Here is a 24,282-nt window from a genome sequence, read left to right as displayed (position 1 = left end):
AGTAAATAAGAGTAATATTGTTACATAAAAATTAATTTAATGAGATTAAGTTAGACTGGAATAATTCATGCATCCAAAAATAAATAAGTAACCCAACCCATTTTGTTAAAAAAACTAGTTTTATATAATTGAAATAAATGGTACTAGAGAAAGTCAACTAAGAAAAAATTATAAATAGAAACTGAAGATTTAGTTTGAGTTTATTTATAGTTGCATTTTTTCAGTTTATTGGTTGGCACGATTTATGGGGTTTTTTCATTTACATGGAATATTTTCCTTTAAAGTTTATTAAACTAGTATAACTTTTAAAAAATAAATACTAAAATAGAGAATGACTTATTTTATATATACAAATTTGTGGCGGCTTTTAAATGGTAAAAAATTACTTTATAAATATCGTATCTCTTTATCTTTCTCCTCATCTTGTGAATATCGTAACATTAACTATCAGATTTAATTTCCATTTTTCTAGTGTCCAAATTGAGCCTAACTTTCAATTGTTTATCTTAATCTTATTTTCAATTTGAGAAAGCTGCGTGGAAATTCACAGCACTTTTGAAAGTCTAAACCATATGCATTGGATAACCTCAAATGTCATATACTGTCCCAAAAATTCAAAGGCACAACTTACGGTTCCCAAAAGCAAGCGTGTTTATGATTTATTTCTTCAACTCGAAGAAATCTTGATTAAGGATAGATATGCCATCTGGTCTACTATTTCAAATTCTAATCCTTTATGTCCACAAACACTTTATTTTTCTCTGTCACATGTTTTCTTGTATGTATTAGCCAGTGGGAACACGTATTTCTCATCAACATCGCCAATAAATATCACGAGGAGAAATAAATCATATTTGACTTTTTCTTTCTGTAAAAACGATGTTAAGGATATAATTCCTTTTAATTAATGATAGACCCGATTATTATAGTGTTTTATAAGTTAATCCTCATGAAACATTACAGTTTATGTTTTTGCCTTGTTAGAGTAGACAAATCATATTGTGTCATGAAAAAACCTTTTCATATATTTAATCATCTAATTTGAGCTCATCAAATTAATGAATCTTAACATTATTATCAATAATGTGTTTGAAAGAAAAGAAAAAACTGAGTTTGAATGTGTTACACAAGAATATAAAGTGCCCCACTTTATAACTGATTACATATCTCTACTTTTCTTTTATTTAGTCTTAATATGTTTTTTTTTATGAGTTTTATTAACCCCAACTCTATAATAAGTAGTTAATAATAATAAAATTTTGTTAAAAAAATTTTATTATATTTTTATAACTTTAATATAATAATTATATATTTTTTTATAAATTTTTTTATTTATATATATTTAAACTCAGCACTAAAAGCTGAAGTTTGAAAAAAAAATTAAAACAAGCACTGTATATTAATTTCTCGTTGCTTAATACTTGCAACTTGGCTATTATTCTTTTGTTACCTTTACATATATTTATACATATATACACAAGGATTTGTTTATATTTTTTATTAAATATTATTTTTTTTAAATAATTAAAATTTATATTATAAATATATCAATACACTTTTTAAAAAATTATGCATTTTTATTTATCAAATAAAAAATATTATTAATTTAAATAACATCAGACAAAATTACTGAATAGAAATATAAAATACTTTATTATATACAACATTTTACATATTTTCATATTAAATTCAATTGATTCTCATTATTTTTTAGTTAGTTTTTATAAATTTATAAATTATAAATAAATTTATACATAATTAAACCATATCAATATAAATATGTAAAATATTAAATTATAATTTTTAGTAAATTTTACATGAATATATCAATATAGATAAATATTTGTTTAAACTAATTTTATAAAAAAGTAAATATATATTTAAAATATAATGATTAATAAATATTTAAATAAATAAATAAATAAAAATAAATCTTAAAAAGTAAATTATATTTTAGTAATAATTTATATATAACATATAACTAAGTATTTTAATTGATGATATAAGATTAATGTTATAGTGTAGTTAATTTTATATATATTTATAGTTAATCAATTGCTATTATTTTTTTAGAAAATTTTTATGAATATTAAAATTATAAATTTAATATTAATAATTATTTAAAATTATTATTAATTCTATTTTTTATGAATTAAGTCTGATTTATTTTTATTATTTTTTAATTAATCTTTTGAAAATATTGACAGTTATAAAATAAATATATTTAACTCTAGTTATTTCATTTACTATTATTTTTATAAATTATAAGTGCAGTTAATTTAACATATTTTTAAAAAAATATTTATAATTAGAAAATAAATAAATTTAACTCTCACTATTTAATTTATTTTTATTTTATATATATAACCTTTCCTTGGTCTTAATTTCTCTGCGTCATCCTTACCTTGTCTTTGTTTTGTAATAATCATACAGATCCATAAAACAGTGAGGAGAATGCAGGAACAGAAGCAGGTAGTGATAATCGTTGGAGCAGGCCCTTCTGGGCTTTCAGCTGCTGCATGCTTCACAAAGCATTCTATTCCTTACATAGTTCTCGAAAGAGAAGATTGTTTTGCTTCTCTGTGGAAGAAATATTCCTATGATCGTCTTCACCTTCACCTTAGGAAGCAGTTCTGTGAGCTTCCTCACAAGCCATTCCCACCATCTTTCCCTTCGTATGTGCCAAAGAAGCAGTTTTTGCAGTACCTTGATGAGTACGTGTCCCACTTCGGAATCACCCCTTTGTACCGAAGAACAGTGGAATATGCAGAGTACGATGAAGGGTGTGAGAAATGGAGGGTGAAGGCTATTAATGGGGAAACTGATGAGGTTGAGGAATATTTTGGGAGGTTTTTGGTGGTGGCTACCGGAGAAACTACTGACCCTTTTGTGCCTCAGGTCAAAGGGTTGAGTAGCTTCCCTGGGAGAGTGCTTCATTCAACTGGCTTTTCTTCGGGGAAGGAGTTCAAAGATGAACATGTTCTGGTTGTTGGGTCTGGGAATTCTGGCATGGAAATCGCATTGGATCTTGTCAACCATGGTGCCAAAACTTCCATTGTTGTTCGAAGCCCGGTAATTCATATATAAAAATTGTTAATTAATTTTATATATGATTTTATCAACATCATTTTAAAGTCTTTTATTTTCAATTAAAAACAATTATTTTAAATATTTAAACCCATCATCAAAAGTTTAAACATACAAAATTATAATAAATGTTCTATTTTTCAAAGAACTAACCTTAACAAAGCGGTTAATATATTGATCAAGGTTAGTTTAAGTTATCATAGGATAAATAATTTTATTTTAAGTAAACTAATAAAGTTAAAACATTTTATTAAAAGCTGTATTAATTTTTTATAGGCAAAATATCATTAGTCTGGTTAAAATATGATTATTTACCCAATGAGATAAATATTACACAAATCATATATATTAATCATGTCATGTTTATAAGAATGGGCACCGCGAGGAAAGAGATTAGTTAAAATTTTATTTTAAAAAACTCATCACATAATAGAGTAATCATAACTTAATGATGCATGATTTTGTGAGTATAAATAAATTATGTGTAAGCTTGGTCTTTCTGTCGGTGTTTTGACTTGGTAATCTTGTTTTCTGTTTGTATTGAGGTAAAGGAAATTAAAAGCAAATATAATTATGATTAAATTTGGATTGACTTCAATGGGTGTGTCTGTGACGTATGCTAACACAGTGCAGACAATACAATGTTTTTACAAATAGGTTCATTTTCTGTCGAGGGAAATGGTAAGTTTGGGGTTGTTTCTTCTGAAGTATTTGTCGTTGAGGAGCGTGGACTCGTTAATGGTGATGCTTAGCAGAATGGTTTATGGGGATGTAACAAAATATGGGGTTGCAAGGCCCAAAGAGGGACCCTTTTATATGAAGGTCAAATACGGCAAGTATCCAGTCATTGACGTTGGAACCTACCGCAAAATCAAGTCTCGAGAGCTAAAGGTACCTTTAAAGATAGGTTCTTGTTGGTGTAATTTCAACATGGCATGTTGGAACTTCAAACTTCAATTAAAGCAAAAAATTGCCAAATCATGGTTTGGTAGTACCTATCTTCTTTTAAAATATTTTTTTCATGTTAAAAAATAAAAACACCTAATATTTATATGTTAATTTTATGTTTGCTTGTTGATATTTTGGCTAATTTAGCATCTGCATGTCTGTTTGAACTAAATAAATTTTTTTCATAAGTTATATACTGTTTATGTTTCTTTATTTTATGAAAAAAGATAAATTTATTTTTAAGTTACTAAAGAAGTTTATTTATTTTTATATTATTTTTAAAAAAATTTCTAAACTGGATTATGTTAATAAAAATAATTAATAAGTTAGTCAAATATAATTATGTTTTCCTAAAACTGAGAATAGTTGATAATTTTCTGAGAGGTAGTATAAAATCTGAAATAATAATTACTTAATAATAAATAAAAAAACACTACTAAAAGTTAAACGTACTTTTCAATCTAGTTGAACTTTAGCACCAATAGAGAAAATTAAAGTATCTTTATTCGTGACATATGTCAAAGTTGTTTATCTTTGTCTTTTATAATTTTTAAATGGATATAAATGTCCTTTTATTTAAAAAAATTTATACAAGATAATAAATTATCTTTATTACTAGTGAATTTTTTAAAAAAAATTATTAAATTAATTTCACATAAATTACCCTAAAATTTTATGTCTCACTGATGTTTATTTTTATTCCATCAAGTTGTCCACTTTTACGAAGGTAAGTGCCAAATTTTTTTATTTGGGTTGATTACTTGTAGAATGTAGCGTTCTTTAAACGGAGATCTAACAAATTAGGTTATTTAATTCCTTCAAGTTGGACTATAAAAAGCCCATAATTTTATTTGGGCTACAAAATAAAACTTTAAATCTGATTGAAACTTGTTTTTTATACTTAAAAATTAGATTGGATTAGACCAAACAAAAAAAAGGGACTAATTTAGAATTCAATTTAAAAAGTTTGAATGAGCTAAAAAATTTAAATTTATAATTTATACTTTAGTAAACTTAATCACATTATTTTGATCCTTTCTATTTTTTCTACTTACAAGTGTAGCAAACAAATTGTCTCTAACTTGTGTGTTGTCCCTCAATATATTATATACATCCATATGAACCATAGTTAGGTTAACTGTTTGGTTTTCTAGCTAAAATTAAGTCACTTACACTTTAAGATTCATATGAGGTATAAAGATGGTTTCAGATATTGTTCACCTATTTTAACACAGAAAAGTGCTTGATGTTTATGTTACGTGACAAAACAGCATTGTATTGTGTTTTGTAGGTATTGCCAGCAGAAGTAGAAAGCGTACGAGGCAAGGATGTCCTATTCAAAAATGGTGAATTGCACTCATTTGACTCCATTGTTTTCTGCACTGGCTTCAAGAGATCAACCAATAAGTGGCTTAAGGTTTGTAATTCAATTTAGTACCCCGTAATAATAAAAAAAAGTGTTAACTTCAACTATTTGACTTATATTTATAAACCCATAATTAATTATATAATGATATAGCTAACAATGAATTAATGTTAATGGTAGGGGGATGATTACCTTCTGAATGATGATGGTCTTCCAAAGCCGAGTTACCCCATCCATTGGAAGGGAAATAATGGTCTGTACTGTATTGGACTATCAAGAAGAGGTTTCTATGGCGCTGCCACAGATGCTGAAAATATAGCAAATGATGTAATAAGCTCCATCATGCAACATCCCTGAGAAGAAATTCAACCAACATTTTTGCTAAATGCATGAAGTTTTCAAACATAATTATTATTACCATAAATCATTAATATTTTCCACATTCTCTTGGTTATTTTTTAGCTGCCCATTGATGTTAGATCCTATAATCTGGAAATAATGTGGGCACAGTATATTTATGTATAATCTCAATATACAGATTTATATATGTTAAAAAGTTGTATGTTTTTACACTCTACATTTTACAACACCTTTTTATATCTCTTTTTTTATTCTTTATTAATTTCATTTGCACACTTTTTTTTTTAAATATAAAAATATAATTTTCCCATATCAAGGTATTTGACAATTAAACAGATGTCAATATATACTTGTAACTTTTTCCCGCCTCATTTTTTTTCATTGACAATTGGAATTATATGGAGTATTGTTTTCTTTTTTCCTTTCATTCTTGAATTATTGCCAATAATAAACTTTGATTTTACTACAGCTTAATTTGGAATGTATTTTGGCGCAACCAAATTGATGCCTTACAAAGACTAATTTAACCCAATTCAGACCCTCACTCTCTCCTCATAAACTCACTCAGGAAATGTAGGTCCCTGGCTGCAGGGTGTTAATGGAATGGGTGGCAGAACTATTCCACCTCTGGCCTGTGGTTTCTGAACATAAAAGAGAACAGAATAAAAAGGAGTTTTCCTGTGAGAAATGAATGCACAGATCACAAAATCAATGCATTTAAAGAGCTAACCTGCGGATCAAAATGCTTTTAATTAATGTGTCCTATGATCAATTTCCTCCCAGGATAGATATTCTATTTTAATACTTCTTCCTATCTTTTTATAATAAATATACAAATAATTCATAAAGATGAATAAAAATTAATTGTATATCATAACTTTGTTATCTATTTAAAAATTGAGTTTGCATGTGTGAAGCTTAAACATTTACGCTTATTTATAATTTGTGTATAAAAAAATTGACTAGTTTAATTATTGAATTATCTTATATTATATTTATGATAGTATATATCAAATTTAACATAATTTGTATATTTGTGTGAATATTATTTAAAAGTTGATATTTATTTATATTTTAAAAATATATTAGACGTTAAAATAAAATAATGCAATGAAATAATTATTATTTTTAATAAAAATTTACAAAATTAATTTATATATAAATTAATCAATTTTATATTATATAAAGAAAATATTAAAAATATATGTTTAAGTTTAATACTTAATGTCAATAAATTTTAACTTTTAAAAATAACTGACAATAAATGATCAAATTAAGGACTTACATGTTAAATAAATGAATATACTTCCTTATTACTATAAATATTATAATAAATAAAAATATAAAAATAACTTAATAATTTGTATATATAAGAATGTGTTTGTTTCCTATAATTTTGATAAAAAAAATTGCGATATATAGTTGTTTTTCATTAGAAGTAAAAACAAAAAATATTATAAAAATATTTTTTTATATTTTATTAAATTTATTGAAAATTATAAATATATAAATATAAATTATTAAATTAAAAATAAATTTAATAATTTTTTATATTTTTTAATAATTTTTAAGTAATAATAAAAAATATATAGCTAATAAATTTTTGTTATCTCCTATAGTGATTTTGCTAATTTTTCTAATGTCACCTACATAGGACTTTTGGTGTTAGTTTCACTTGGTAGCTTTCTAAATATTCTACAACTAGAAAATGTTTATCATAATTCCACATGCTAGTGCAGACATGTTATTTAAACATTTTAATTTTAATTATACTCATTTTTTTATCATAATAGTTTGGAAAATATATTTTAAAAATAGGTGAAAACAAAAGCCTAAACAAAAACGTAAAAAAAATAATCACAATTACTGTTCCTATAATTAAACATAAATCGTTTATAGACTAATCAACCGTGGAACTTGCTGTATTCTAAAAAAATTGATTAATATCTTATAAGTCAATAATTGTTAAATGACCACATAATTATTTAGAAAATAACACAAGTAAAATAATCTGCCTGACATTAGTTGATCATTGGTCAATATCTATTGGATTACAATAATTATATTAAAGTATTTTTAAGAGGGTGATTAATTAAGTTAATTATGTTTTTATTTATTTATTTTGACATGTACAGCATTGTACATAACAATAAATTAATTTTTTTTATTAAAAATAATAAAATTTAATGAAATTTCAAATATTAATATTATTAAATATTATAATTTTTAATAAAAAATGAATCAAAGCTTCTTATTCTGTATAATATTGTATCAATTAAATTTTATTCTTTTATTTGATATAATAATTATTTTATTTTATTTTAATTTAACTTTTTTTTTATAATATCATCTATAGTTAATATATATTTTTAAAATTACACCTTTAATAATTAAATAAATTTTTTAAGAGAAAAATTAATATAATATAAGATATACTATAAAATTTTACCATCAAACATGAATTAATAGATACGAAATAATTTTAAGTTCAAATCACATTAAATGTAGATATAATTAAGTAAATGGAGATGTAATTAATTATCTAGAGGAGTGAACTTTGTTAGTTAAAAAAATATATATTATAAATTTTTATCAATAAATTTTATAAGAAAAATTTAATTGTAACTTTTAATTTTTATGTCATAATCTTAAGTAATAAATAAATAATATAAAGAATAATATTTACAGTAAAAATTAAATCAAAATTAAAATTAATATCATGCATTCATTGCATTGCATACCAATACTTGAATCTTTTGCAGTTAAATTTTAATTACACTAAATTCAATATTAACTTTAATAATTTATTATTAGATTTATATTTTTCAAATAAAAAATTACTTATTTGAATAATTAATATTAAAGGAAAGCAAAACACCAAAAACGTAAAGTGACAGCACAAACATATATTAAGGGTTGAATGACGTGTCTGTGAGCGTTGAAAACCGAATAACATCAGGTACGGTCGGACTGCGGCTAAAGGAATTAGTTCTGTCATTTTTGTCTTTTCTCGAATGCTTCAGGCTCTCAATGTTGTGCTATTTCTTTCATTTATAACTGAATTTAAAGAATAAAAATAATATTTTTTATTAAAAATATATTTATTATATTTTATAATTTGAATATAGTAAATTTATTTTTTAATAAATTTTATTATTTTTGTATATTTAAATTACCTTTATGAATTAAATTTAAAAATATTTTTTTATGAAAATTATATTTATTATATTAAAATTATAGAAATATGATGAATGTATTTTTAATGATTTTTTACTACTTAAGTTTTAACCCTAAAATATTTTATGTTATTACTTTTAGTTTTTTTAATGGTAATATTGTTTTCTAATTATAAAAATAAAATTTTAATTTTTAAAATGTTTATTATTATTTGTTATAAGATATATGTTAAAAAGACATTTCTATACTACTCATATTATAATTAAATATATTTGTATTATATGAATATATTTTTAAATTTATTATATCTAATTACTTTTTATTAGTTTTGATAAAAAAATTATTTTTGTTTATAAAAATCAAAGAGAATAGTAGATATCGATTGAACATTTTTAATTTATCAACAATTTCAGATACAAAGAAAGTATTAATCATTTTTTAATAATGAATTTATTTATTTTTACTAATTATCTATTATAATAGCTTTATTATTATTCTAAAATTATTTTTTATCAACTAATTACTGCAATATTCTTAGCACTTTTAACAAATATATTTGAATAAAATTTATTTATTTAGCACAATAATGTGTGTGTGAGTACTATTTTTATTTTATATGTAATTTTAATTCATTTTATATATAATATTGTTATTTTAAATTTAGCTTAAATTTTTATTTTTATTTATTTTTGTTTTGGATTAAATTCTTTATTTTTTTATTTTGTTAACTTTTTTAATATGATTCACATTTTTTAGAAATAAAAAATATATAATGTGATTAGACAATAACAATTATCAAATTAATGAGCTTGATTTGGTTCAAATAATATTAAATATATTTTAATATAAATTCTATCAGAAGTATGATATTAGTGTAAGGCTGAGTTTGGGATCGTTGTTTTAATAAATCGAATAGTTTCAGTTTTTTCAACTTGGACCACATGGGCACAAAGTCTGCATGGAATAGGACCAGGCCAGATAACTCAAATTAACAACTTTAACCAGTCATGTTTATATTATAATCTCACTGATAGCAATTGTTGATCCCGAAACAAAAATGACATTGATTGCCAACTCTGCCATGCTAGATCTTAGGTGGCTACTTTTTTGTATTTACTTCCCATTCTAGATAAGATTTTGCCCCAGGCAAGGTAAAGAAAAGCATAACACACACGTTGATATCAAACTAAAAAGTCCAATTGTCTTTTGAGTTTTTGTTGATCAAAGTTGTATTGATGTTATGTGTTTCAGTGTTTCTTAACACCAAAAAGGCTAAATACATAATAGTTGTAATATAGGTTAGTCCAATCTTGCAACTTAGTTAATGGTTAATCCCAGCACTAGCTAGCTAATAAAAATAACAGTGGAGGAAAACTGACTAAAAGAGGTGAAAAACTAAATTACAACATTCACCTGGTCTTTTATCTGCTACTTGCTTTACACTTCAACCGAATGCTTTCATTTATAGTTATCTTTTAGTAGCTTGGGAACTTCTTTTATCTAGAGGACAAAGATTCTATTCCTTGGTATGATCGTCTCATTAAAAAGAGAATCTTTGTGTTGTGCTTATACTCACTTTACTCTAATATGTTAATCTATTGTATACCCATCAACTTGTAGATAGTCCAGCTTTTCTAAAGCTCATAAAATTAGCAAATAGTTTTGATAACAGCGATTGCGGTGTTGGTGATCATAATGGTTAGGGGTGGGGCAAATTTCATGTCTCGTATAAATAGAATGGAGAAAAATGAGTCCAGATTAGATCTTGGGTCAGGTAAAAGAAAGCAATTTTGATTGAATAATAATCATCAGATTGGGTTCCTGGAATTGTCGTTCATCAGAATTTGAACCCGACCAGAAAGGAATGCTCAATGCCCCCCAGTGAGATTTTTAAAAAGTCATGAAAAAAATATCATTTTGAAATTGAAACTAAAAAAAGTGTTCTCTTTCAATATTTCACTTTGTCTCTTGCCCTCTTGGTCTTCCCTCTCGATTTCTCACCCTCTAGCAATCTCACTTTTCTCTCGTCCACCAACATGATGTTCTTCCCTTTTCTTACGTTGTTGCACCATCATGTTATTCCTTGTCCTTGCATAGTTGTTATGTTATAAGTCTGTGGTGAGAGAGGGCTAGCAAGGATGATCAGTGACAACTAATGGTGGTACAATTTTGGGTGACAGGTACAACGATGATGCTAAGTGTGACTAGGTAGTTGACATTTTCGGTGGTTGACAGTGGCTTAGGGAGGCCGTGACGATGGTTGCTGATGCATATATAGTTGCCAACCTGTTTCAACCCACCAGCAAACCTGTTCAAATGCCACCTAATCAACCGAAGGCACAATTCAGGCAAAAGTGGAACAAGTATTCACGTGATCAATTGCGTAATTTGAGCCTAAAAAATTGATACTAATTGATGTTCAGCCTTAATGGCAATGATTATAACGATAATCAGAACTGAATTCATTTAAAAAATTGTAAACATGATTTTTAAACGAAAATTTGTAAATCCAAAAGTTAATTTTAAGATAAGATTATCCACAAAAGAAATTTACTAAACAATGAATGAGTAATTTAACTTATATCACTTTTGTTATATAAAAAAAAAAAAAGTAATTGCCCGCGACACAAGTTAGATTGTCATCAAAGGCTTAGATTTGTGTAATACGTACGGGGATGAAAATTCACCTAAAATTTCTGACTAGTCCTCTCGTAACCCGTAAAACATTTATTTTGCTTACCTAAATGCTCCTATCCCATTTGATCATTGGAGTTTCCAGTTTGGACATTGTACTAGAAACCTTGATGCTCGAGGCTTGCTAAACATCAAATTCAGCGTTTATTTATTTAGATGGAGTAGCTCAACTCAAGGTAGCTATCCCCTATCCTCGGGATTTTTTTTATAACTAGCAATTTATTTTTGTACTTCTTCCATCAGACAGTCCTTTCTCTAATTACTGAATTCTTGATGTGCCCTTAAAAAAGAAAACTTTATCAACAAACTAATAAAGTCTATAAAATGGTCCATTCACTTAATGTTTCATAGGAGGAAAAACCCAGCAAAAGTTATAAAGTGGTTTGTAATTTGGCTACTTACATATGCATATATCATCATCCGACGTTTATTTTAAACGAAAAAAAGATGATTATTTAAAAATATATAGTTCAAGAAGCTGCTGAATTGATCATGGAAGGTGTCTGATGTGAATTTTGAAAATGATGGGTTTATGTTAAATGTTAAAGCAATTAATAATTAATTATAAGAATGAATTTAAGATAGTGTACTAATGAAATAGTGATGCAGCAGCAGAGGAGGCATAATAGCCTGAGCGGTGTGAATGGGGTGAGTCGTACAAGCATTCTGCAATCACTGACGCCTTACTCTGCATGCAAAGTACCCGCATGCCCATCCCTCACCTCACGTTCCTCTCTTCTCTCTCTCTATTTCCCTATCTCACTTTCATTTTTAATACGAAATGATGATTATTATATTACAATCTATTATCTACATAAACAATTGAAATCAAACGGCTGTGGTTAAGCAGTGAGAACACGCTCCGAGATAAAGAGAAAAAGGAGGCAATGCATGGAGAAGGCGATAAAATCAAAGGGGCCTCGATCGTATCGGCGTAGGTTAGCAAACAAACAACGGCAGCATATATGAGCATTGGATATAGAGAGAGAAACGAGAAAGCGTGGTGAGAGTTGCAACCTGTACGAATGATATATGGTGGAACAATAAAAGCAAAGGCCAAAGAAGGGTCTTACCTTGCACCTGCGCGCACTGGAACGCACGTTCTTCACTCGGCAGTTGAGCTGAGGCGTTACCCCAACCTGGCGTGGTAATGGAAGGTGAGTGAGTGAGAGAGAGAAAGAAAGAAAGAGAGAAACTCACAGATACACATACACATGCAATGGTACTTTGTATAGAGAGAGAAAGAAAGAGGGAACAAGGGTCCGCATTGTGTGAAGCAAACTTGAATGACGTTGTGTGAAACGTTTTTTGTTTTTATTTTTTTCTGCTTACAACACGACACGCCTCAGCTCTTAATTCTCACTTGTCCTTATTTTCTGTTTCTCTTTTTCCCTTTTTTTTATATTTCTCCCTCTCCTCTCTCAGTTCCTTCTGTGCTCTCTCTTTCTCTCTTCTTCACTCTGTTTGTTTCCTCCGCCTGCGTTTTCATTCAATGAGGAGAAAGAGAGATATGGATGCTGCTGCCATAGACGCTCTTTGCCATGAACAAGGTATGTCTCACCCATCCAAGCAGCTTAACTTTTTTATCGTTTCAATCATCAATTAATCATATGGTTTGTGTTAATTATTTGTTTATGGTGATGAATAGGTGCGAATGATGATTTGTATGGTGCACTGTGGCGTGCATGCGCGGGAGCATCGGTTTATGTTCCCAGCATTGGAGAGAAGGTTTTGTACTTTCCACAGGGTCACTTGGAGCAGGTTTCATCTCTTTCCACACCATTTTTCTGTCTTGTTACCTCTTTTTTTGGTTCAATCTTGTTCTCGTTTCTGTGGATGAACTTTGTGTGTGCTCTCCTGTAAAGCGACGATGGGAACTTCCGAGGTTGTCATGTCCTATGCTTCACCCAAAAAAAAAAAAAGTTTTGTCATATGCATATTAAATCTTCACTTTTTTTTAAAAGAAAAAAGTTGTTGAATGATAAATATATTATTTTTATTTTTATTTTTATTTTTAATATAAATGAGATTTTAGTAATTGGTGAATATTTAATATATTAAATTATTTTTATTTATAAATTTTAGTATGTTTTTTATATTTAATTACGATTTTATTATTTTTGTATTTTTTATAAGAATATAATTGATAAAATTATTATTGGTGCCTTCTTGAATTTTTAAAATATTCAACCTATAGAAATAAAAAAATTTTGTTCACGAGTTATAAATCAAATTTTAAAACGTTTGTCAAGAAGGTATATAATAAATAATAATTTTAATAAAAAATATAACATTTAATAATAATATTTTATTAAAAATAATTAAATAAAAAAATTAAATATTTAATAAAAATAAAGGTATTTATTACTTTATAAAAGTTTAGGAATAATATAGTAAGTGTTTTTGTGTTTTTTTTTTTTTTCAGATATTTACTTTGGCGGTGATGTATTTCAATCTTTTGTACGCTACGCAAGTAAAATTTTAATTTTAATCAAAGAATAATAATGAAAATATTTATGTTCCTATACCTAACTTTGTCCTACCTGTTATATTAAAATCATAAAACTATTTATTATTATTTTATTAAAGCAATAGAAACATATAATAGAATCTATTGAATGTTTCTCACGCTGTTACCCAGCATTCTTTATTAACAATTCAATTTTCTTTGAAAATAATCTTCTCATTAAATTTTAACTTGACAATGTTTAAATTTTGGGTAAATACTTTTTCTTAATGGACATTAAATATATTTTTACTTATTTAATGTTAATCGAAGATAGGTACAAAATTTAATTATGACCTCCAATTCACGTAAGAGGATCCGTTTCTTCTTTCCTAATTATCCAAGGAGTTTAATAAAAAAACACTAGAGCGTTTCAATTACAAAGATTAAAAAATTGATCGCATCATTATTTTATTATTTTTGAAGTGTTTAATATATTTTTAGAATTTAATTAAAATATTATGATACTGTTATTTAAATAATTATTGAATCAAGGAAAATTATTATATATTTGATTTAAAATTTATATTTATCACATATCCCAATTAATTGATAGTATAAATTTTTTAATACTGACAACACATAAAAATAAATTTATATTTTTATTAATTATTTAAAGGGTTATTAAATTAAATAATAACATTAGTTGACTAACTTTATAAGATTTACATTTTTCACTTCTATCTTGTAACTTTTATTTGCCCATAGAAGACTCTGGAGTGGCTGAGGCCCTTTATTTATTTACTTTTTTGGAACTGTACATGTTTGGCTTTTTAAAATTTAATAAAAAGCACTAAAGCGTTTCAGTTAAAACAATTAAAAATACGTAGCATTGATATATTTTGGTTTTTGAATATTTAATGTATTTTTTTAAATGGTTCTCATTTAATATCTTTGGTTGATATTAAAGAGGTCTATTAAAATAATATTAAATAAATAAATAAATTATTACACGAAACAACTGTATTTGCCACATTTGTTAGGTTTACAGTTTTCTCGTTTCTCTTCCAATTTTCGCTTTCTCGTCTGTGTTCCCCAGAGAGGTGTAAGCGTTTTAGCTGAAACGATTGAAAAATAGATAGCATTATATTTAATGTATTTATTTTTAAATTTTTTCATTTAATTTTTATTATTTAATTATTAATTTTTAACAATAAATCTATACAAAAAATATTTTTTAGTTTTATTTATTAAATTTATTTTTTATTTAAAAATATTTTTGTATATTATTTATTTATTTCTTTTCACTCATCTAAATAAATAGGAATTCTTTATTAGTTTTTATTTTAATTTATTTCAATAAATTTTATTCTCAAGCTTATGATAAGTTTTTATATATGTATATATTTTAAATGAGTGGTTAATTAAATTCGTTACCCAAACGTACCATGTCTTGCTAGATGAGAACCCTCGTTGACAACTTTCAAATTCTTCTGCTTACTAGTGTGCTTGTTCTGAAAAAACATTGTATTTACTTGGCATAGTTTTATCTGAATATTCATATACAAGTTAAGCTTTACATTAAAATGATCTTCCACTGTTTCCCTAAATTTGGTACCAAGTCCTAAATTATACTAGACTGAACATTTACTTGTGTTCTGAAAAAAAGGTAACTTGTTTGCTTTATATGGTTTTTTTTATAGAAAACCCATATTGTCTAATTTCTAACCATTACCATTTCATGATCTAATTAATCATTGGAATCTGGAATAGGTTGCTGCATTTGCCCAGCATCAGCAAGATGGTCACATGGAAATTCCCGTGTTTGATTTGCCTTCTAAGATCTTATGCAAGGTTATTGGTGTTCAGTTAAAGGTAGTGTCACCTTTCTAATCGGGTTAATTAGATCACACGTTTAATGAATATTGGAAATGATGTACTTTATTTGCTTTTCAGGCTGAACCTTACACAGATGAGGTTTTTGCCCAAGTTACATTACTTCCTCAGCTCAAGGTTATCTCCTTTGTCTTTTTATATTTATGTGAAAAAGTGCACACTCTTGCTGTTTTTCTATATATCTGTTTCAAGTGTAACTATTGTTATTATTATAGTTATGATTAATTAAATTTTTTAAGTATCTTTTGTTGGCAGTTGGTTCTTTCAATTATGTTAAATTAGAATGTGATATAGTTTAATCTTGAATAATGAAATGTGAAATTAGCTTGGACAATGTAATCATGAATAATGTATTAATAGAACTGTTAATGCTTTGGGTCTTTGCAGCAAGATGATTTTAATTTGGACGAAGAAGACAATATTCAGACTTCTCGCAGAAATTCTATCTACTCCTTTTGCAAGATACTGACTCCATCAGACACAAGTACACATGGTGGATTCTCTATTCCGAAGCGACATGCTGATGACTGCTTCCGTCCTCTGGTTGGAATCCTGATCTTGAATTATATTAACAATTTAAATAACTGATCTAATTTGCAGAAAAGCAATGTGCCTTACAAAGGATTTTGCCTTGTCTTTTTGTTTGCAAAATGATGGATTTAAGGTGTTTTTTTTTTTTTTTTTTTTTTGTTCTGGTTTATGGCTTTTGACTGTGTTATTGTATTTTTATATTTCAATAAGAAGCAAATTTCTGCGGTTAACAAGTGGCTTAGATAGATTCGCATGATTTTTATTGATTATTCTACTCTTCATGCTAATGTTCTTGCTCTGCACTATTCTGTTAAAATTTTCTGTTTTCACAGAGCTTTTATCATTTGTCATTTGTGTTTTTGCAAGAATTTGGCTTATTTCAAGGCTTTGATATTACAGGATATGACTCATCCAACACCAACACAGGACCTGGTTGCGAAGGACTTGCATGGGTTTGAGTGGCATTTTCGGCACATATATCGTGGTAAGTTTAAATTACTTTACGCAAAAAATTCCTAATGTAGTTGTAACAATGCACTGATCACTGTTAGTGCTAAATTGGACAAGGGCAAAACTTAGAGATTTTGCTTTCATAGTTACCGAGATGAAATCGGCGATTAATAATATGAGATGCCGATTGTGATTTGTAACTGTATCTAAGTTTTGTCCTTGAATAAATTTAAGACCCTGCCGATTTTGATTAGTTCATGATATCGCGTTTAGAAACTAAATGATTGAAAATGCATGTTAGAATTGAACAAACTTTTAAATTAGAAGATATAGAAGCGTGGTTACCATTCGCCCATTTATTTATTTATTTGTAGTAAGTGATGAAATTGACCTTACAAATATTTTTCAGAAAGCATTGCTCGTTTAGTTTCAGAGTTATTTTCTGAGTTAGATATTTTGTCAAATGAAATGCAGGTCAGCCGAAACGACACTTGCTTACTAGCGGTTGGAGCACATTCGTGAATTCCAAAAAACTTGTTGCTGGAGATTCATGCATTTTCGTTAGGTTTCTCTCTATCTCCATGTCTTTTTTTCTCATCCTCCCTAAATTCTGTTTGTTGGTATTTCCAGTGGAACTCTGGCTAAAATTACGAGCTTTTTTTTCTAATGCATGAAACAAGTTAATCATTTACCAGTTTAGTGTTCAACTTCCAAAATGTAGATTAAGATTTTGAAGGAATAGTAGAGAGCGTTACTAATCGGGAGAGTAATTATCTCATTGCAGTGGGGAAAATGGAGAAATTCGTATTGGGATTCGTCGGGCAATGAAACATCACTCCAATGTATCTACATCTTCGTCTCTGATATCGGGTCATAGCATGCAACTTGGAATTTTGACTAGTGCTTCCCATGCTGTTAACTCAGGATCCATGTTCACTGTCTATTTCCGCCCTTGGTGAGTTGTTCAGGATTTATCAAATTGAAAATTCAATTGGACATATCTACTTTTCTCTCATTGTAAATGTATATATGCACTTTGGGCAGGACGAACCCCTATGAATTTATTATTCCTCTGCAAAACTACATGAAGTCAATTGCACTCAACTATTCAATTGGAATGAGAGTACAAATGCTGTATGAAGTTGAAGAGTCTGCAAGAAGGTGATGATGTCAAATTTTAGCCGAGTCATGAATGGTTTATTTTCAATTGCATCTATCCCCAAGAAAAGAAAAGCGTACAGCAGCTGTTACTGATTATTATAGTGTCTACAAGGAAACTAGTTGTAACCGGGTATATTTTGCCTTTTTGTTTGAGTTAGCAGATATGCAGGTACGATTATTGCTATTGAAGATATTGATAAAATTAGGTGGCCAGGTTCAGAATGGAGATGTTTCAAGGTAATCATATCCTTTCCATGTCTTTAGATTTAGTTCCTTAAGTTATAACACCTTTCTGTTTTATTTTACTTGATAATTGAATTTATATTTCCTCTTAGGTGCAATGGGATGCTGTATTAGATGCATGTCTGCGTCCAGAAAGGGTTTGTCCATGGTGGATTGACCCCTTGGAATCTGTCAACGAGAAGCGCATTCCTATTTTCCCCATTCCAAACAAGACACATGTACTTAACCCGCGCCCTTTGCCTGGATTGAGCGGTGTTGCTGTGGAAGGTCAGTTTTTATACATTGATCGCGCAAATTTGAGTTAACTGTACAAAGTTTCTTTGAGTCAAGGAAGTAACTTTAAATGTTTAGGATAACGTGATCTTGTCTTTAAGCATGAGACTAGTTGACTTCGTTTGTTGTTATCAGACATTATTCAGAATTCGGCCCAGCTTGCATCTCAGAGAGTGGATAGGGACTTACAAGGTCAAGATTACATTGGTGCATGTTCTTCACAGCCCATCCGTTGCTCACAGTTTGGGAAAAATCAGCTTCCCATTCCTATGCAAGACCCGCTTCACCACTCTCTTGGCAGCTCAATGTCATCTCCATATGAAGACTTGTCAACTTCAAGTACAATTTTGAACTCCACTGGTTTTGACTCGCAGGGATGCCATTCTTCTGAATCTAAAGATGAAAATGATGTTCCTTTTGGCCAACCAGGCAGTTATAGTAGATACAAGCTTTTTGGGGTTAGCTTAATTGATAACCAACCGGAGCTCCCTTCACCACAATTTGCTGCTTTGAGCAAGACTTCAAGTCCCCTTTCCAGTCATCCAACGTGTGTTACCTCTGGGAAAACGTGCAAGAAGTGTCGCTTTGTTAGTAGAAGCTGCACAAAGGTACTTTAGCATTTATGATTTAACCATCAGATTGACCTGGTTTTATTGAGTTTCGCAGGAAGTTTCCCATTGTGGTGTAATATTTATTCGCGTAACTTAAACATAGTTAGGATGGAGGAAATGTAGTAGGTTAGCCTAATTAGGGAGTAAAATAGATGATCAACCTTTATTGCGGGTGCTTGACAAAGAATTGGGATAACTCATCATGAGTTTTTCACTTGATAGGACAGTGTGGAGAGGATGGACATAGAGACTTAAACAGCATGCACAGGCCTGGGCATGGTATCTGTGTATGTATATATAATCTACACGGCCTAGTCATGTGGATAATTTCACAAGAAAGATTCCAAATCCCTTACAAAGGTCCAGTTATTCATAGAAGGGGTACTAATGTGTAGGCATGCTAGATCCTTCTTGCTTGACTGTCCAAGCATTTAGGTAATAGGTCAGGAATTGGACCCCGGAGATGCATTGTGAAAAATTACATAACAGGTTGCTAAAGCTGAAACATTTTTAGCTTTAGGCATTCACACATCTGAACAAAGGCAACTATTATCTTTCAGGTGCTTAAGCTGGGGACTGCTCTTGGAAGAGCGGTTGACCTCTCACGTTTTCCTGGATATGATGAACTAATTTCCGAACTTGACTCGATGTTTGATTTTGGGGGAAGTTTAATCAATGGAAGCAGTGGATGGCAAGTGACCTGCATAGATGATGATGGAGACATGATGCTGTTAGGGGATTACCCATGGCAGTTAAGTAATGAATAACAGTATCATATGAAAACAAGATTATGTTGTGTTTAACTTAGATATTACTTCTCTGCCGGTGTTTCCACATCAGCATAAATAGCAACTTTGATAGTTATAAACTCAGCATTTGCTTAAAAATTGCTTTCTGTATGTACAAAAGAAGAAACCCGAGAAGTCTCATAATTGTTTTCTTTTCTCGCATGAATGTTTTTGAAGATTTACCAACAGTCAAGCCTTTTAAGTAATATGCATATGGTTTGTTGCAAAATCATGTAATTTCAGTTGTTTTAACCAAAATAATTGCTCTGGTTGGTAATTTTCATTCATTTATATGAAAATGGTATTCTTTTAGTTATTTAAGTAATTTCTGAAAAAAAAAAAAGTTAAGCGCCTTTGTTTTGGTAAATTACTTTCTTTTTGGCTAACTTTTAGTTTGTACCATTAAACTATGCAGGGATTTCCAGTCCATGGTGCAAAAGATGATAATATGTCCAAAGGACGGTATTAACAATCTTAATCCAAGCTCTTCAACAGATCCTAGAAACCTTTAATCATTGCCCACCCGCTTGCAGGAATAGTGTTTCATATCTCTTCTTTCGATGCAACGGACGACTATGGACTTAATGCAGTCCTGTGTCGTTTCTGGTTCCAATATGTTCTACATTTCTTTCTTTTTTTCTGACAATCTCGGAGATCTCCAATATCATGAGTTTGTGAGGATGCGAGCTTTATAGGAGTATAGTAATCATAGTGAAATTTACAGGATGAAAATATAAAAAATATTTTTCTTGTTTTAAGAACTAGTTCTTTCTTATACTTGTGGAAAGTGCTATAATATTAATGCGACATAAATGGTAATTCCGTCTTCATGAGTGGGCGTGTAAAATCTTATATCATTCCTTTTGCTCTTTGATTAGGTTGCTTGTTCCTATTAGCCAGAATTTTCAGAATTGCGAGTGTCTTGATAATCGAAGCAATTTTTGTTTGGTCATATATGATTTTATTATCCAAATACCAAATGCATGCTTTTCACTTTTAACACTATCTTAGGAGAAGAGTTTAAACTTGTATATATCTAATAATCCTTTGATTCAGTTTTCTTTCCCTGCATCATTTGTCATGAGAAAGAAGCCCCAAGCATGTTTATTATCCTTAGTATAAGCTACCACAAATTCTTCAAGTACAATCACCATTCAGAAATCTGTGGTATCTGTTCACGTCCCTCACAATAATTTCTCTTTCTGAAACTCTTGTCATATACTAAAAAGCCTCATGACAATCCTTACAAATCCTCAAATTCTTCACAATCCTCAACGGCTTCCTGGTGGTGCTGATCCACACAAGACTCCAAATGCAACAGCCAACTTCTCACTATGATACCAAAGAGCCTCCTTCCTCTTTTTCTTCCCCAACATTATGCAACACGTCCCAAATAGGAACATGTCCTAATTAAGAGTGTGAGCGCGTAGGATGAGAGGGTGTGTTTCGAGTATTGGGTTATGAGGTTGTTCCACACTGCACCGTCCTTGGTGTTATGGCTCTTGCGTGTGTCGCGCGAGGATCGCACTTTGATGATAGCTGCTTCGTTGTTTCATGGTCGTCGCATGAAACCATTATTCATCGAACCCAAGGTTGTCAAGGCCCAACAAGTAGTTCTGCTAAATGGTCGAATGTTTCTCAGTTAAATGGTCAACGTGTATTTTATTTTATTTTTTAAAATTATAACGAATTAGTCTAATGCATACAAGGTTATCCAGGCCTGATCCAAAAAGTTAACAGTTTCTAAACGAGTGGTCCATATTGGTGTTTGTGGTGCCTATGCAGTGAATTTTTTATGCGGAGAAAACGAGAGGAGACGACAGCGTCCATGATGACAATCTTGAAATTAAATCTGGGTCAGCACATTATTGTGTCTTCCCACCTTACTCGTTTAATCACATTAGCACCATCCTCCGTTACCGTGTTTCCGACTCACCAACATGTTTTTTGTTCATCAATTCTTGGTTATACTCATACCCACTATCCCATCCTGGTCAGGTCTAATTCTCATCCACTCCCGGAATCCAATGACCAAGTTGAAGACCTTCGGGTTCCTGACCATTGGTTAGACCCATCCATGGCATTGCAGGTACTCCTTTTTGGTTCCTTTCAATCCCATGTTGGTATTAGTTTTTATCCCTTTTTTTTTTTTTACGATTTTAGAGTATAAGTGGTTGAGATGTTCTAGCATGTGTTTGGTTTTTCACTTAGCAGGAATCTGAGTGGCTTAGGGTTACTTTACATAAATGGTTGGATGATGAATACTGTCCAGAAGAAACCAATGGGGAGATAAGCAGGGTTGCTGCCAACTCATACTACAATTCTTTGCTACAAAAGCAAACAGACCTGGGTGAGATACTGTTGAAGATGGCCCGTGAACTCGAGTCTATTTCTTACAAAGAGAGTTTTCATGGACCTTTCTCATCAGCAAATGCTGCTATTGACCTCATTGCCCAACGCATAGAACACTTCTGCCACTCAATTTGAATTTTATTGTTCCACTTGGTTTGGTTTGCTTATACCAATACCGGGATTGAATTTTAGCATCTTACTGCCCCTGTTGTGTAGTACAATTTGTGTTAATCCCCGTGAAATGTAGTACTGCAGGCCATTTTATGGAATCTTACGATCTTTGAGTATTATGATGAATATTTCTGTTTCTCTTCAATTTTGCGCTTATTAAAAAATGAATTGAATCCCATAAAGCAGGGCGTTCATGTTAGACACTCAATTTTATTGAGTTGGTTTACATATAAAATGGGCTCTGATCTTTCTCTTTCTGCTTTAATTAGTCCAGATAGGATTCTTCTTCTGAAAGATTGTGAAATCCGTTAAACTCAAATTATCTTGTCACTAATGCTCACCCTTCAACTCTCTTAATCTATTCAAGAACTAGCATTCAAGTAATGAACCAAAATGTTGTGTCAGATAATTTTGAAGGAAAAGGGCAAGAAATTCTCCCATTGAGTTGCACTTTCCTATGAATGACTAATTCGGCAAAGACAAATCAGAGGGTCTTATGTGAAGTTCTTTAATCGACAAATTGGGATCAATGTATTATTGTCACTATACCTAATTTCTATTTGTATAATTAGTTGATTCTTGAACAAATTTGAATCAGAATTCATTGCATAAAAACAAAACTGATCCTAGTCATTTTCTCTAATTTGGAAACCAGTGTGATAATAATGTTATGGAGCCATCCTAAAGCCTAGAACGGGTTAGTGGGTTCATCTCACTCCCACCCCACCCCGGACTTAAATGTTTTTTAGGCAATGGGAATCAAGTTTTGCATAGGTTTTTCAGACTCAAGACTATTTATGTAAAATAAATCAAAATGACCCGGATTTGTACAACCGTTTTTCTTTAGTTCCAATCATTAGCAGATTCCAGGCTAATTTAAGTTATGTTTGATTAAGCATCTTTTAAAGTGTTTTTCCATTTGTCAAGTAGTCCATTAGTGCTGTAAATGCTATCATAAAGAGGCCTACTAATAAAGGAAAGCTGGTTGGTTACAATACTGGAGTATGAGGCTTCTAGCATGTGACATGTCAACAGAGGTTACAATAAGATGTACCCAGTACTATGAGAATCAAAACCTCTCATATTTTCAAAGTTGAATATGACTATAAGCATCTTTTTATATGCTAAAAGTCTAAAGATAAACGTGAAGGATCTTATTCTTGTACCATTATGAAGGATCTGAAATGAATGCTGTCATAGACCACTAGTTCAATCCAACTCACATGAGCAAGTGGTTCATGACCACTAGTACAATGAAATTGTTCAAACCAGAGCCACAGCAAGCATAAACAGAAGGAAAAAGCTGGAAGTCTAAGTGTTCTTAACAATGAAAAACTCACATTTGTTCGGGCCAAAGAAAAGAGAAGTTGCAAATAGAGAAATTTCACTTACTACTCTAAGTTCACTTATTATTTGGTGCAGCAAAGAAACTTTGCCTCTGGTGCCAAAAACAGGCTGCTCGGGTTGTCGTTTCCGACTACCACTATGGTAATCATATGAAGTATATATAATATTTATCTGATTCACATCTTGCTCTTTTTTCTTTTTGTTCAATATAGACTGAGAGCAAAAGCTCTTGCACAATATCTGCCATATGAATGTGCGGATAGATTCTCTCCAAAAAGGAGGACGATTCTTGCAAATGCTTGCTTCTTCTATTGGAATGGAACCAGATTCAACTTAAAGTCCCATCACAACAGTTCTCCTTCTTTCGTTCCTTTAAATAGA

The 24,282-nt window shown here is 29.7% G+C and overlaps 3 protein-coding genes across 4 annotated transcripts; all 3 read left to right on the top strand.

Annotated features, from left to right (window-relative positions):
- Nucleotides 1-2,397: 2,397 nt before the first annotated feature.
- Nucleotides 2,398-5,975, top strand: LOC113863348 (probable indole-3-pyruvate monooxygenase YUCCA10). The gene is made up of 4 exons (XM_027496904.1): nt 2,398-3,072; nt 3,745-3,978; nt 5,327-5,452; nt 5,582-5,975. Exons 1-4 carry the CDS (start codon nt 2,455-2,457, stop codon nt 5,756-5,758), a joined length of 1,155 nt encoding a protein of 384 aa, XP_027352705.1. The 5' UTR covers nt 2,398-2,454; the 3' UTR covers nt 5,759-5,975.
- Nucleotides 5,976-13,124: 7,149 nt separating this feature from the next.
- On the top strand, nt 13,125-20,555 carry LOC113860990 (auxin response factor 24-like). The gene is made up of 14 exons (XM_027493587.1): nt 13,125-13,182; nt 13,281-13,393; nt 15,852-15,953; nt 16,035-16,091; nt 16,362-16,517; nt 16,905-16,989; nt 17,430-17,520; nt 17,740-17,910; nt 18,000-18,116; nt 18,275-18,353; nt 18,452-18,626; nt 18,768-19,240; nt 19,804-19,994; nt 20,447-20,555. Exons 1-14 carry the CDS (start codon nt 13,125-13,127, stop codon nt 20,541-20,543), a joined length of 1,965 nt encoding a protein of 654 aa, XP_027349388.1. The 3' UTR covers nt 20,544-20,555.
- A 1,219-nt stretch (nt 20,556-21,774) lies between these two features.
- On the top strand, nt 21,775-22,824 carry LOC113863477. Of its 2 annotated transcripts, none has more exons than XM_027497071.1 (2): nt 21,775-22,120; nt 22,243-22,824. In XM_027497071.1, exons 1-2 carry the CDS (start codon nt 21,827-21,829, stop codon nt 22,516-22,518), a joined length of 570 nt encoding a protein of 189 aa, XP_027352872.1. In that variant the 5' UTR covers nt 21,775-21,826; the 3' UTR covers nt 22,519-22,824. The 2 variants fall into 2 exon arrangements, with proteins under 2 accessions (XP_027352872.1, XP_027352873.1); XM_027497072.1 differs by having other exon boundaries at nt 21,777-22,120; nt 22,246-22,816.
- The last annotated feature ends 1,458 nt before the right edge of the window (nt 22,825-24,282 follow it).

The sequence above is a fragment of the Abrus precatorius genome, unplaced genomic scaffold, assembly GCF_003935025.1.
Source record: "Abrus precatorius isolate BTA unplaced genomic scaffold, Abrus_2018 Scaffold3, whole genome shotgun sequence".
Lineage (NCBI taxonomy): Eukaryota > Viridiplantae > Streptophyta > Magnoliopsida > Fabales > Fabaceae > Abrus > Abrus precatorius.
This window is presented reverse-complemented; position numbering and strand designations above follow the sequence as displayed.